The sequence below is a fragment of the Sinocyclocheilus anshuiensis genome, unplaced genomic scaffold, assembly GCF_001515605.1.
Source record: "Sinocyclocheilus anshuiensis isolate Anshui unplaced genomic scaffold, SAMN03320099.WGS_v1.1 scaffold420, whole genome shotgun sequence".
Taxonomy (NCBI): Eukaryota; Metazoa; Chordata; class Actinopteri; order Cypriniformes; family Cyprinidae; genus Sinocyclocheilus; species Sinocyclocheilus anshuiensis.
Genome location: NW_015557082.1, coordinates 592986 through 608728, shown reverse-complemented (window position 1 = coordinate 608728; position 15743 = coordinate 592986). Strand labels below are relative to the sequence as shown.

The 15743-nt window shown below is 38.9% G+C and overlaps 2 protein-coding genes across 2 annotated transcripts in view; one reads left to right on the top strand and one right to left on the bottom strand.

The window, feature by feature from the left end:
- The window catches only part of LOC107676980 (transmembrane protein 59-like), a 16484-nt gene extending 11136 nt beyond the window's left edge, over positions 1–5348 (bottom strand). The window contains exons 1-4 of the mRNA XM_016471754.1: positions 5039–5348; positions 3343–3448; positions 895–989; positions 651–803 (exon numbers count right to left, since the gene is read on the bottom strand). Coding sequence (XP_016327240.1) covers positions 651–803; positions 895–989; positions 3343–3448; positions 5039–5203 — 519 coding nt within the window. The 5' untranslated portion in view covers positions 5204–5348. The remainder of the gene's footprint in view (positions 1–650; positions 804–894; positions 990–3342; positions 3449–5038) is intronic.
- Positions 5349–6764: 1416 nt separating this feature from the next.
- crlf1b (cytokine receptor-like factor 1b) lies at positions 6765–15103 on the top strand. The gene is made up of 8 exons (XM_016471759.1): positions 6765–6894; positions 7941–8219; positions 8311–8440; positions 8533–8699; positions 9409–9566; positions 12743–12911; positions 13951–14132; positions 14721–15103. Exons 1-8 carry the CDS (start codon positions 6765–6767, stop codon positions 14742–14744), a joined length of 1239 nt encoding a protein of 412 aa, XP_016327245.1. The 3' UTR covers positions 14745–15103.
- Positions 15104–15743: the final 640 nt, after the last annotated feature.

Below are 15743 nucleotides of genomic sequence, written 5' to 3'. Positions count from 1 at the left end.
TTCCGTCACACGCTTGAGGTATTCGGCCAATCACAACGCACTGGATAGCTGGCCAATCAGAGCACACCTCGCTTTTCAGACCGATGAGCTTTGTAAAAATCGACACGTTTCAGAAAGGCGGGGCATAGAGGAGAAACAATAATGTACAGTATGTGGAAAATAATGTTTTTTGAACTTTAAACCGCATAAACACATTTCATTACACCAAATACACAAAATAATGTTCTTTTTAGCAACATCATATGACCCCTTTAATGAAAATTAGAAATGTTGCCTTGGTGAATAACTGACAAAATAATTTGAAGTACCAAAACAAAAACTGAAATAAAAAAGCTCAATTAAAAACAAATAAAAAAACAAACAAAACTGAAAACGATTACATAAAATTACTAAAACTAATTCAAATGAAAACTGAAAAGAAAGCTAATTCTAAATATTAATAAATACTGTAGTATATAAATAATACTAAAATAACACAGGGGGACATTTTGTGCAGTTCATGGTAGAACTATAAATGTTTTCCGGATATTAGGTAACAAAATTGTTTATTTAATAAAAACTGAACAAAAGTTTTGTCACTGTTTAAAGCAAAACTAATTGAGAACCACAGTTGAGGTTTACTCAGAACGCAGAGACACCGATGGACAAACCTGAAACACAACAACCTTCCCATCATCAGCCTGCAGGTAGAAAGTCCAGGTGGAAGAAATGAAGCTCTGGGCGGAACTGATGATGTCATTGCACCAGCTAGACACGGCATCCATAACGGAGATGGGCTTGGGCCGGTTGGTCAGGGCCTTGAGCTGCAGATCAAGCCGAGAGCAATTTAATGGAGTTTGATAGAGATGTCAAAACATCACTGCAACCCCAAAAGGAAACAACAGAGAGTCGTACCTTCCTCCGTTTGATCTCCGGCTCAGCGGGTTGGCTGGCACACCCCGTGCTGCACGCCTCCTGCTCCAGCAGTTTTCTGTAGGCCTCCTGGCATGCTGCACACACACACACATAAACGATACTTGTCAGGCGGCTCCATCTCCATTCAACCCTCCCCACGGTCAAGCAGTCATCAATATCAACAAACATCTGAGCAGCAGCCTCCCACACCAGAAAGCGCAGGATTGATTTTCAATAAAACAGCTTCCCTCATGCCTAGCAGCTTCCCACAGACAGCTCTGTTTGCCACTAGCACACAATACCATCTCTAGATAAAAATGAGTGCTATCAGCTTGTCTGCACACTCTATAGTATATGTCCTTGGGCTATGTGCACTTCATTCCAAAACATTAGCGTCGTCAAATGCATTTTGACAGGCAAAAAGATACAGTTTTTCTCGCTTTGAATTTGTACTAGCGCACCAATTCGATATATTTTAGTGGTTCTTAAGCTGTGTTTGAGTCCTCCTGGGAAGTTTGTACTTACAAGCCCTGGAATCATAATTACGGCATGTGTTTAAGAGATTCCGGACAGAAAAAAAAGGACTTTAGGTATGGTCAAAACTTTCCTTATTCAGCAAATTTTTAGCAAAATAATCTATGATTGGGAATTCCGAAAAAAAGGGTGAAAGATAAGGTGGTCACATTTACTGTTGTTTGCCAAATTTTTGCTGAATAAATCCAGGCATTTCAATAGAAATGTAGAATTTTGTGTGAGGGTGAATGATTTCCACACAGTTTCAAGTCTGTTCACACTGATTTACTGCGTTGACCAACAAAAAGCAGCTTGCTTTGAAAGTGACTTTTTTGTGAGCTGTGTTTCATACACTGTTGATGATAGACAGGAAAACTTTTGCAAATGTGACCAAGAGATTAAACTGCGTTCAAGTCCTCTTGGTAAGTTTGTGACTACAAGCGCTGAAATCAGAGTTATGATATTAGCTCAAGAGATTTTGGGGCAGAAAAACTGGACTTAACAGGATAGTTCACCCAAAAATGAAAATTACCCCATGATTCACCCTCAAGCCATCCTAGATGTATATGACTTTCTTTTCTCAGACGAACACAATCAGAGTTATATAAAAAAATATCCTGGCTCTTCCAGGCTTTATAATGGCAGTGAATGGTCTTCTGAAGTGAATCAATGCATTTGTGTAAGAAAAATATCCATATTTAAACCTTCATAAACCGCAATCTCTAGCATATTACTAGCATATTCTCACCAGAGTTTACGCTACACCTATGTCCTACATCATCCGCTGGAATGCTACTCTCTCATGAATGTGTGTACGACAGTTAGTGAAAGCTAAGGATTACGGTTTATAATGGTTTAAATATAGATATTTTTCTGACACAAACGCATCAAATCTCTTCAGAAGACCTTTATTAACTCCCCGGAGCCATGCGGAGCACTTTTTATGATGGATGGATGCACTTTATTAGACTTTAAATTCTCAACAGCCATTCACTGCCATTATAAAGCTTGGAAAAGTCAGGACATTTTTAATATAACTCCAATTGTATTCATCTGAAAGAAGAAAGATATATACTCCTAGGATGGCTTGAGGAGGAGTAAATCATGGAGTAATTTTCATTTTTGGGTGAACTATCCCTTCAAGATGCAGTCATGTTTACTGTTACTGTAACAGTAACAGTACAGTACCATCAAATTTTTGTGCATGAAATGCAGTGAAATATGGGACATTTTAATTTGAAGGTGAAAGAAACTGAAACTGTAGCTTAGCGAGCTACAAGCTAATCATAATTTGAAGTAGTTAGCCACAAGCTGCTAACGAAAACTAGAAAAAGATACAGAATTTTTGCTAACACAAAAATGTTAAGGATTTTGAATGCATGAATCTCAATTAGACTGATAATATCAAACCTTCACAAGGTACATTTACATTAAATACCACAACAAAACTAATTTATATAACTGAGTCCAAATCATTGTGCAGGGAGTTAAATCAGTGAATTATTTTCAAAATCTGTTCATTTACATGAACTATCTGAACAAACCATTTCACTAGAATTATTTGGACTGCCTTGTGGGCAGTGGCTGACATACAGCGCCGTTGCGCTTCAGGCGTCCCGTGTTCAAATCCCGACTCGAGGACCTTTCCCGAACCCACCCCCCTCTCTCTCTCCCACTTTGCTTCCTGTCATATCTGATCTGTGCTATCGCAAAAAATGCCAAAAATAATAACAAATATATATTTTAAAAATTAAAAAAACAATAATTTGGACGCTACGTATGAGTAAGAGGATCATTTAGGACAAATTGACTCACTAGAATTAATCCGTCTTTCCAAACCTTTACCCTTTAGGTTAGCATGTTTGATGTAGTTAAGTTAGTAGTGTTGGCCCTTTTAGTTAGCTACTTCCCAAAACTGGTCAAAATAGTTCATACCTCCCTGGCACTCTTCCTTGCTGGTATTAATGCCTGTATTTCCATTCACAAACTGGCAGATAGAGTAGAGACGACAGCCACGGTGACAGGCATTCATGATGGAGTCCTGTAAGAACAAGGTAAAGGCTTTATTCAGAATGTATTTTTTTGTACAGTGATATATGTAACTCCAAGAATAACTTTAATTGATGTTCTGATGTTTTTATCCACGGGGAGGTTGTGGTCACATGGAGGTTTTCTCAAAGGATGTTTTATGCAATATCCAAGATGAGTTCCTGAAAATTATTATGCAAGATTTGACATGCACACAGTTTTCCTAATGGCACATCAGAATCGAGGATTGATTGTGGGTAGAGACAGCAGAGCACTGGATGGTGTTTGAAGATGGAAGGGCAAGTGTGGTGATTCAAACCCATGCAAGGTCAATTCATGACCTTTAGAGTAACAGAAGTCACCTGACCCTGCAATGACCTTCAGCAACACCTTCAGAATTGAAAGGAAACGAAATAAAATGTATATGTTTACATTACATTTGTTGAGGTGGGAAGTTTCCTCGGTTCTATTTTTTCAAATCCTGGACAAATGACTCCTATGAGCCGGTTCTTTTTAGCAAATTAAAAATATACAGCACAACCCATGTAGTCTGATTTTCTAACGAATTATGATTCACAAAAGCCAGTTATCTTTAGTTAATCACAATCACTTATGAATTAGTTGGAGCGGTTATTGAATTGCAAGAACTTTATTACTTTCATTATGTTCCACTTTAAATAAATTACGATTCGTTTCATTATGAGCTTTGGTAGTATTCTATAAAAATGAATGAATGAAAGTTACATTTTAAAGTCTCTATAAAGTATGTGAGAAGTCATTTAAACACACCTTTTGCAATACTTAAATGAAACATATCGTAATTGTTATATCTGTTCTGTTGATATCAAATTAACTCATTGTTTTTAAGGGCAGTTAAAGCTAGAATTGATAAGAATAAGAATCGTTCAAATCAATTCTCATCCCAAAAGATGAACCACCTCTAGTGCGAAGTGATGCAGGCTGTAAGAAAAATAAGGATCTCAGTTTCTAAATATATTTTTAAAGAACAATTCCTTCACATGATTATACACAATCTAAACGAACGTAACTGAACGACGTCGCCCTCGGATATGGAGCAAACTTCTTTACAAGCGTTTATGGGCCAACATCAAACAATAGAGATGCGCTCGCGTGCTTCTATTGCCGCGCTCAGTTTTGCGCATTTAGAACGTTAGAACGTTGCGGTTAAAAAACATCCGAATGACAGACACGGCCAGACAGGTCTAACATACTGACCGTTAAATTCATGCGCCATAAAGCATCGTTCTCGGCCTGTTCTTGGTGGATACAAAGTGACGTTAACGTTTCCATGCGGTGCCAGGAACTGGGACACAGAATTCCAGGAATCGATTAAGAATTGGCTCGAGGTGCTACCAAATAATGCTCCCATCTTTGCGCAGTGTCTTTGCGCAGAACAGTTTTGTGTCAAAATGAACCCCGCACGTTCCCTATAGCGATTATCAATTGCAGAACGACTTTATTTATTCACATCTGCAAATGGCTGCGACTCTGCCGAACCAGTAGTAAACGCAAAATCCGATTAAACGCATTTTCCACAGGCCGTTACAATATACTGCAAAAGCATCTGGTACGTGGTACTTACTTTGGCGGGGCTTTTGTTTTTGATGGACATCTGGCATTGCTTTTTGCAGTAATTGATATCGCCCAGTTGGTTGTCAAACAGATCAGATGATGCCGTCGCCAACGCCACCACAATCAGAGAGACGAGCGCGGAAACGCCGCGCACCCTGCCGCCGAACTGGAGCATCTTTTTTCTGCAGGATTCGGTGCACTGGCGCGTCTGCGGGGTTCGGTGAGTCTCGACCGGTCCCTGCAGTAGCTGCTTCGGATCGGCTCTATCAGCCTCGTGCCTTTGAGGCGCCGTGGCGTCACTCCTCACATCATCACACACGCGCTGCGAGTCTCCGGCCAGTGCATTGCATTGCAGCAGATCGGGTATAACGGAGTGCATAGAAACAACGGGGAAAAATGTGTGTCTAGTACTTTAATGTAAATAAAAACAACACAGATGTTTCATTTCTACCACATGAAATAAAGTTCTAATGAGGATGACTGAATTATATATATATATATATATATATACGCGGCAGCAAGATTCATTTTTAATGAGCCAAAAAGAACGCACGTCACACCTCTGTTTATAATTTGCACTGGCTACCATTAGCTGCTTGCATAAAATTCAAGGCATTGATGTTTGTCTACAAAACCACTGGCTCTGCACCCCTTGTGCCCTCTAGATGCTTGTGTTCTGCAAGTGAATGTCGCTTTATTGTGCCGTCCCAAAGAGGCACAAAATCACTTTCACAGACTTTTAAATGAAATCTTCCCTCCTGGTGGAATGACCTGACCAACTCAATCCGAGCAGCTGAGTCCTTAACCATCTTCAAGAATCGGCTAAAAACACATCTCTTTCATCTTTATTTGACCCCCTAACTCTAGCACTCTCTATTCTAATTCTATTCTATTCTAAAAAAAAAAAAACACTTGTCCCTTTTAGACTTGCACTCTATTCATTTGCTGCTTGTTTTCTTAAAAAAAACTAACGCTTGTTTTCTAATCTTCTAAATGACTAAATGTAAATGTGTGTGTATATATATATATATATATATATATATATGTGTTTATGTGTGCTTTCATATTTGAAACTGAATAATACAACTGTGACCAGGAATAAAACACATACCCTAACTTTTATAGAAAAAAAAGCACATTTTGTTTTAAAGTCCAATACACATTCATAAGTAAAAATGTATTTATGGTTATGAGAAATTAATGAAATAATCTCTAAATTATAGTGTGTCCTAACTATTCAGGCATTACACAATTCGTTGTAAAGTAGCACTGGGTGTGGAGCTGCATTACACAAAACAGACCATTATAAACTATGCGATGTAGACAAAAATTAATCGTGTGTATTGGCTGTAGAACAAACGTTAGATGTAGCCTACATCTGTTCCTACGTGAGGAACAGCAGACAAATACAAAAAGGAAGGATTTTGGGAAGGGTTTGTTTCATTGTTTTCTGTTGTGGCCAACTTAGTATACAAAAAAAGAAAAGAAAACACTGGCTGCAGATGCGCTACTAATAATGACTTGTGGCTGTGTGGTAAGACATGGGAGGAGCTTCAGAAGAATCAACTTTTTCAGCTTTTGAGGCGTGCGCTATATTGATTCTTCTCCTAAATTGAGAGTGAAGGTGAATCTGAGCGTCCTCTCCGCATAATGGTGCTTTCCAGAACCAGCAATGATTTTTACGAAGCTTTCTGGTGATTAAGGCTTTTCATTTTCAGCAATTTATGTGAAGGAGAATGGATTATGCGTGCGCGCGCTCCCATCAGCATGACAAGAATCGAGTTGAGAGGGCGCGCGGCAGACAAATGGCAATTTTAGTCATTTTGTTGTTTTTTGTTGCGCTTCTTCCATATGTGCTCACAGCACGTAAGTACAATTTCAAGTGTATTTGAAGTTTACTTTGAAGTAAAGTTATTTGAGAATATGTCTACAAACTTCTCATCTTCATTTAAAGGTCTTGTTGGAGGTGTTTGTTTTCATTTTCATCTCTCCTCACGTTTGTGTCAATGTAGAGGTCATATTCGTCTTAGTTTACGGTAAAATTCAATAGTTAAGAAAGATTTATTCATTTTAACTGTGGTAACTTGTCATTAGCGATGACTTTCTTCAAAATAAAAAAAACTGACAGAAATGTTCTGTAAACTTCTCATACTGTTTAACGGCGACCTTATAATCGTTTACAGCCCTAATAATAACTTGCATTTGAAATAAACTAATGGAAATTAATGCAAAAGTGTGTAAAGACATGCTATATTAAGATGTAAATAGATCTACAAGATGATAATAACTGTATTAATAAACAGAAAAACCTAAAGTAAAAAAAGTCGTGTTATTGACAGAACTAGCTCGTCTTGGAGTGCAATATTGCTTTTATGAAACAGTCACTACATGACAAGATTATCAAGGATACAAATTAATTTATTTAAAAAGCAAATTCATTAAGTTAGGCATCCTTCCGCTAGAAGAGATTGATTTCATTGGTCAGTTTTTCCAAACAATGCTAAAGGAGTAAAAGCTTCCAATAAGGTAAGCCTTTCCTAACAAGTACAGTACCATAGTTTATACATTAATTTTTCAGTCTTGTTTCCCAACTCTTCAGTGTTTCTTAGTGTCCAATGGCACATGTTAAAGAGTTTGTCTGCCTCCCACCAGGAGCAGAAATGATCTGCATCAACACCCGGTTTCCCTGAAGGCCAGTAGTAGCTCTTCCAATCCAGCCATCGTTCCCTCTGAACATTTGTCTTAAACATGAATAAATATGAGCTCTGCGGACACACAAGACGAATATTTACAAGATGGAAAACCACTTAAGTTGCTGAAAAATGACCTTGTGCGACCTTTCCAACTGCGGTCATAAATCCAGTTGTAAAACTTGCTGGAATCATGAAGTCTCCTCTTTTTCTGACCCCCAGACTTGGCCGTCATATCCCCCCAGGATCCAGTGCTTCATATCGGCTCGAGTTTGACTGCGGTGTGCACCATTAGCGCCGAGCTGGAAATAACAGCTAGATCCTTGTACTGGACGCTGAATGGAAAACGCTTGGCTAGAAACACTTATAAGGTCCTTAGCCCGACCGAATCCAGCGTCACACTCCATCAACTCAATGGCTCCTTGCAGCGGTCAGGAGACAACCTGGTTTGCCACCGAAGCAATGGAGAAGTGTTGGCTGGATCATGTCTTTATGTTGGCTGTGAGTTGTGAACACTTCCAGCTTGTTTTTTTGCCATGTGTTTTTGAATATTCATGCTGTCCTCTTCCTTTTGTTTTAATTTGACATATAGCGCCCCCTGAGAAACCTGTCAACCTGACATGTTGGTCACGAAACACCAAGGATCTCAGCTGCAGATGGAGTCCGGGAAGTCAAGGAGAGACATTCATCAACACCAGATACATCCTCAAGTACAAACTAAAGTGAGATTTTGACACCAAAAAACTTTATACCAACACCTGTTTTGCAAGAATCCCTTTTAGTATGCAACTCTTCCATTTTAATAACCATCTAGATGGTACGGTAAAGAGAAAGACTGTGAGGACTACACAGGACAGATGTATACATGCTACGTTCCTCGCGACCTTGCCATTTTTACACCATATGAAGTTTGGGTGGAGGCGTCCAATCAGCTCGGCTCTGCCGCTTCTGATGTCATCACCTTAGACATTTTAGATGTAGGTAAGTAAGTCTAAAATATGCTAGTTTGGTGGAAAAATTTAGGTTGAGATCAAGGTGACTTGGGATAACTTCATACTAACTTGCACATAAATGCACAAAACCATCTGAACGTCTCGCATATGGAGCGCACACACTCGTCTGCGAGAAAAGATTTTTACAGACTGTAAAAACACTTTCCAACAGCTGAAACGTTTCCAAAAGGCAACTCGTGAAAATAGTATTTTAAACGTCAATGGGCAGCTGAAAGTCTGTTGGCAATTGGTTAAAATTTTAAATCAAATGACTTACTTGACATACCAATGCATTAATCGAATTAATCACAATTAAACTACATCCATCAATCAGCATTTTTTTGCTGAGAAAAGCGAAGATATTACATTACTACATCTTTAAGGCCTCATTTCCTCATCTTCTGAAACAATAAGCTCTGGAATTCTCCATGATTGGCTTTGCCCTAAAGGCAAGCTTGATTAAAAAACATAGCAGTGGAGCACGTCCATTTCAAACAACAATGGAAATGGGAGATTGCCGTAGTTACGGCAAAATATCATCTAGCTAATGAGACTCGATGAAGGTTTATTGGGAGATTCAATCACAAGCAGGAAGGAAAGGAAGAATCGTTTAACGGTTAACAACTTTTATTGGGTTTAATCAACAGTTCTGAAAATGACTTTCGTACATGTTTGATGTTGTGAAATATTCCTTTCAGTAACTACAGATCCGCCTCCTGATGTCCTTGTGAGCCGCGTTGGAGATCTGGAAGATCAGTTAAGTGTACGTTGGGGCAGTTCTCCTGCCCTGAAAGACTACCTGTTTCAGGCCAAATATCAGATACGATACCGTGTGGAGGAGAGCAACGAATGGAAGGTATGGCTGAAATGATTTAGTCCAGGCGAGTGCAAATCCTGCTCCTTGAGGGCCAATGTCCTGTAGAGTTTGGCTCCAATCTGCCCCAACACACCTGTCTGGAAATCTTGAAGACCTTGATTAGCTGGTTCAGGTGTTTAATTGGTTTTGGAGCTAAACACTCTTAAAAATAAAGGCTGCATCCGAAAACTTAGGCAGCTGACTTGCTGCCTCGCTGCCGTATGTTGCAATGACTTTGCAGGCAGCGTTTTTGCACGAAGGCACCTCATGAAACTGATTTCGGACAGCGTAACGGTTTAATGATATACAACAAAATAGAACGAGTTTTGGTGATAACTAAACAAATATTTAATTACTATAATACTGATTTCTATGTATACATGCTACGTTCCTCGCGACCTTGCCATTTTTACGCCATATGAAGTCTGGGTGGAGGCGTCCAATCAGCTCGGCTCTGCCATTTCTGATGTCATCACCTTAGACATTTTAGATGTAGGTAAGTAAGACTGAAATATGCTAGTTTGATGGAAAAATGGATGTTGAGATCAAGCTGACTTGGGATAACGTCACGCTTACCAACTCGCACATAAATGCACAAAACCATCTGAACGTCTCGCATATGGAGCGCACACACTCGTCTGCGAGAAAAGATTTTTACAGACTGTAAAAACACTTTCCAACAGCTGAAACGTTTCCAAAAGGCAACTCGTGAAAATAGTATTTTAAACGTCAATGGGCAGCTGAAAGTCTGTTGGCAATTGGTTAAAATTTTAAATCAAATGACTTACTTGACATACCAATGCATTAATCGAATTAATCACAATTAAACTACATCCATCAATCAGCATTTTTTTGCTGAGAAAAGCGAAGATATTACATTACTACATCTTTAAGGCCTCATTTCCTCATCTTCTGAAACAATAAGCTCCATGATTGGCTTTGCCCTAAAGGCAAGCTTGATTAAAAAACATAGCAGTGGAGCACGTCCATTTCAAACAACAATGGAAATGGGAGATTGCCGTAGTTACGGCAAAATATCATCTAGCTAATGAGACTCGATGAAGGTTTATTGGGAGATTCAATCACAAGCAGGAAGGAAAGGAAGAATCGTTTAACGGTTAACAACTTTTATTGGGTTTAATCAACAGTTCTGAAAATGACTTTCGTACATGTTTGATGTTGTGAAATATTCCTTTCAGTAACTACAGATCCGCCTCCTGATGTCCTTGTGAGCCGCGTTGGAGATCTGGAAGATCAGTTAAGTGTACGTTGGGGCAGTTCTCCTGCCCTGAAAGACTACCTGTTTCAGGCCAAATATCAGATACGATACCGTGTGGAGGAGAGCAACGAATGGAAGGTATGGCTGAAATGATTTAGTCCAGGCGAGTGCAAATCCTGCTCCTTGAGGGCCAATGTCCTGTAGAGTTTGGCTCCAATCTGCCCCAACACACCTGTCTGGAAATCTTGAAGACCTTGATTAGCTGGTTCAGGTGTTTAATTGGTTTTGGAGCTAAACACTCTTAAAAATAAAGGCTGCATCCGAAAACTTAGGCAGCTGACTTGCTGCCTCGCTGCCGTATGTTGCAATGACTTTGCAGGCAGCGTTTTTGCACGAAGGCACCTCATGAAACTGATTTCGGACAGCGTAACGGTTTAATGATATACAACAAAATAGAACGAGTTTTGGTGATAACTAAACAAATATTTAATTACTATAATACTGATTTCTCACTAGAAATAACTGTGCAAAAAGTTAGTCAGAAATAAACATTTACTGACCACCAAACGCAACTTTCAGACGCCATCTTTATTTTTTAGCTTAACCATTACGGAATGGAACGCACAGGATTGTGGGATATCAAAGGCAGCGAAGGATACATCTATATATACATTTGATCAGAAGAAGGTACCTCCGGAGACAGGAAGTGAAGCAGAATTTGGATTCGGACGTGCCTTGATGCCTTCCTGCCTTGGAATGCTGCCTCCGAAGGCAGCATTTTAGAGTTTTCGGACGCAGCCAAAGGTTCCAAAAAAAGGTCTTCACAGCAATGACAGAAGAACCATTTTGGGTTTCCAAAGAACCTTTCAGTGGACAGTTCTTAAAAGAACCATTTTTTAGTTCACTCTTAAAAAGAATGGTTCTTTATTAGCATCGATGTTTCCATGAAGAACCTTTAACGTCCATGGAATCTTTACAATCCACAAAAGGTTTTCTTTTTTTTTTATGTAAAAAGGTTTGTTAGATTTTTAAAATGTTCTTCACACTAAGACAAAAATTCACTGTTCACTGAAAGGTTCTTTGGGAAACCAAAAACGGTTCTTCAATGGCTTCAATGTGAACATCACTAGATGTTAAAGGTTCTTCATGGAACCATAGATACCAATAAAGAACCTTTATTTTCAAGAGTACAGAGCATGATTTGCCACCCCTGGTTTAGTCCAAAAGAGCAGGGGTGTCCAATCCTGATCCTGGAGGACCACCATCTAGCAGTTTAGCTCTAGTCCTAATTAAACACAACTGAACCAGCTAATAAAGGTCTTCAAGATCACTAGAAACTTACAAGCAGGTATATTGGAGCTAAATTCTAAGATGATGCAGGAAAGTGGCCCTCCAGGAGCAAAATTTAAAGGAACAGTTCACCCCAAAATGAACATTCTGTTAATGTTTATTCAGCCTCATGTGATTCTACGTAAGTTTCTTTGTTCTGTGGAACATCTCCTGGCCACTCCTTTCTTAACCTAACCCCAAAATGATGTTTCTGCCTCAAAAAGGTAGTCCATACGACTTGTGTGCTATATATTCTAAGTCTTTTGAACTCATTTGATAGCTTTTTTGATTGAATGATTCATTTATTAACTGACTAATCCAGTTCTCACATTCAACTTACTGACGCAAGGATCCAGCAGTTAACATCTCACTGGAGGGGAAGATTATCAGCTATAATTTCACTCTTTCTTTACCTGTGGTATGGTTTCAGAACGGTTGGAATATAGTGCACTAGTCCTATGGACCACTATTACGATGTTCTTCCAAACCTGCATAACTTTTACAGGTTTGAAATGACATGAAGGTAGAAAAAGACAGTTTACATTTTTGGGTGAACAGCTTTCCCCAATATAATGTCTGGTGCACATACTTAGATTAGTCTTAGTTTTTATTTTCTATTTCTCATGAGGTCATAGATGATGCTGGGAACCAGACATCTTGTCGGTTAGCGGGTCTCAGGGCCGGTACAGTGTATTTCGTCCAGGTACGCTGCAACCCGATAGGCATCTACGGCTCGAAGAAAGCAGGTATTTGGAGCGACTGGAGCCACTCGACCGCCGCGTCGACACCTGGCATTGGTAAGTTTCATCAAAACGTAATAATGCAGTGTCCCTTTACTTCACATTAGGCTTCTGCATCACAAGCTAATTAGATTCAAACCATATGTAAACACTGAAAAAACATCAAGCTACTTGATAGAGATCTCTCACAAGTAGATTCAAAAGACTTCAGCAAAATGTCAGAGCGCTTTAGGGGACAATTGATGAATTCTTTGGGCTTTTTTTAGATTAATAAATTAAAAAAGTATTTAGAGCATGTTCAGATTAAAGGGGCGGTCGACCTGAAACTTAGTGGAAACAGATTCGGTTCGTAAGAAATTATGTTACATGTCTTGCATTAAAGAGAGGATGTTATTAAGCTCTGTTTTATGCCAAGCAATATGAGTTATGGCAAGTCTGAGCTCTCCCTCCTGCATTCTGTTTAATGCTTTGGAGCTCATTAGCAGAGAGCTGGTAAATAGCCTATTATTCATGGGTATGTGCACATCGCTCAGGGCAACACTGTACAATCGACAGCATTTAAGCAACTTGTCAACTGGGGTTGAATTTAACAAATGTCTTACAAATGCATTTATCTGATGATTCACATTTAAAATATGTAGACACTAATTTAATAAAATCAAATAATGGGTACTGCACAGAGCTGGGTGATAGACTCAAAGAGATCAGAGATTCGCCAATATAAAAATTCAGACTGTTACCGATAGGATTCTTTTTTTGGCTGATAAATGACCAATATTAAAATTATTTACAGTCTTTTCTAATAAAATTCAAAATAAAACACTAAAATCTAAAAACTTTAAGTGAATTCATACATATATTATATATAGTGAATTATATATATTAATTTTGATAACAGATATGTTCCTGATATATCATGCATCCCATATTAAATACTGTCAAAAGGCTGAAATATATATATATACTCAGTATTTTAAGTTTGAATTTGCCACCAATATTTACAGTTACGATTTGTATAATTTCTCACCAAAAACTTATTTTAAATTTTAATACTTAAATTTAATATCACATTAATGCATTGTCATTTCCCAAACAGACAGGTCACATATTGGCTCGTGTGATTCGAAGCCCAGCGAGCACAACTCAACGCTACGAAAGGAGCTTAAGCAGTTTTTCGGCTGGATGCGCAAACACTCTTATGGCTGTACGGACGTCAGCATTAAACTCTACGACCAATGGCGCGTCTGGCTGCAGAAAGCCCAGAAAACGCACGACCAGGTCAGTAAGGACAAAACGCACCTCCTTATGCGACACATATCAAGACAACAAATCATTACTGTTGGCACACATGATATAGGGCCTGCTCTGTACAAAAAAAAAAAAAGAAGCATTTTGCGGTTTTATGTGACCCACAAAAAAGAGAACCAAAAAATCTGTTTATTCTTTTGATCAATAGGCTCACATTTGATTGCGCTTACTAATAGCGAAGCATCATATAATCTTCAGACGTTACCACAACAGAGAGGAAACAGCCACTCAAAGTAATCAGCCAGAATGCTAATAAATTCCTTTTAGGTTAGACTGCGCGGCAAAGCTTCAGCTGTGAACCAACCGAGCCCAAGAAGTCTTGTGTGGCGTTCTCGAACGCTAACCGACATCCGCTGCACGCTCTCTGAACCGATTCAGTGGTTACTGTTGCTTTGGCACTGACGACTGTTGGGAAACTTAGGTCGCTTCATTAGTCACACTGTCCTTTGAAGAACACGATGTAACTGCCACAAGAATGGCTGGTACCAATTACACTTCTCTGTCCCCATATATCAACTCATCACATTCACTTGTAAATGTCATTGTCTTGCCTTTCAGGTACTACAAAGCGGTAAATCATAGTGAAACTCTAAAGAAGGCTTGGGAGAGTTTGCGGGGGCCTGCGACGACAAGGTTTTTATCACTCTCCAGTGCTTGGGACTTTCATTTGGATGAGCCAAGACTCTCCGAAGGGATCTGCAAGGAGCCTGTCGTTTGGTGACATGATCTACTGTTTGCCTCCTGCTGTAGTCCCCATCAAATACGTCAAAGGAAGCGCTTTTGTCTCAGACATGTTATTTATAAGGGCATTAAAACAAAGAGAGAATATAAAATGTTTTAAAAAAGGAGATAATGGGGGATTCTCTCATTCTTATTGACCTTTCATCCAAAAAAAAGGACCTTTGCAACTCAACAAGTGGATCGAAAATGACAAAAACTGACAGATTTTACAAACTAAATTTAATTTGCAGAGTGAGAATTCGTAAGCAACAACAAAAAACGAGCATTTAAATATTAATCTCTTAAAGGGATAGTTACTAAAAAAGTAAACGAGGACTGATGCTGCCAAGCTCCAGAATGAACAAAAGTACTGTAAAAGTATCATAACACTATATTCCAAATCTTCTGAAGTCATATTATTTTTTTGCAGGACAAACAGATTGAAATTTAAAGGGTTAGTTCACCCCAAAATGGAAGTTCTGTCATTAATTACTCACCCTCATGTTGTTCCAAACCCGTAAGACCTTCGTTCATCTTCAGAAAACAAATTAAGATATTTTTGATTAAATCCGAGTTCTCTGACCCTCCCATAGACAACAAGGATCCTAACATGATCAAGGCTCAGAAACGTAGCAAGGAGATCGTTAAAATAATCCATGTGTCATCAGTGGTTCAACCATAATTTTACGAAGCTACGAGAATACTCTTTGTGCGCAAAGAAAACAAAAATAACGACTTTATACAACAATTTGTCTCCTCCGCGTCACCCTATAGCACCATTTTGGAGAGTATCACATACGTAAACAACGTATGTTTACAAAGTTACTTTCAAAAGTAATGTATCACAATATTACGTTCCTC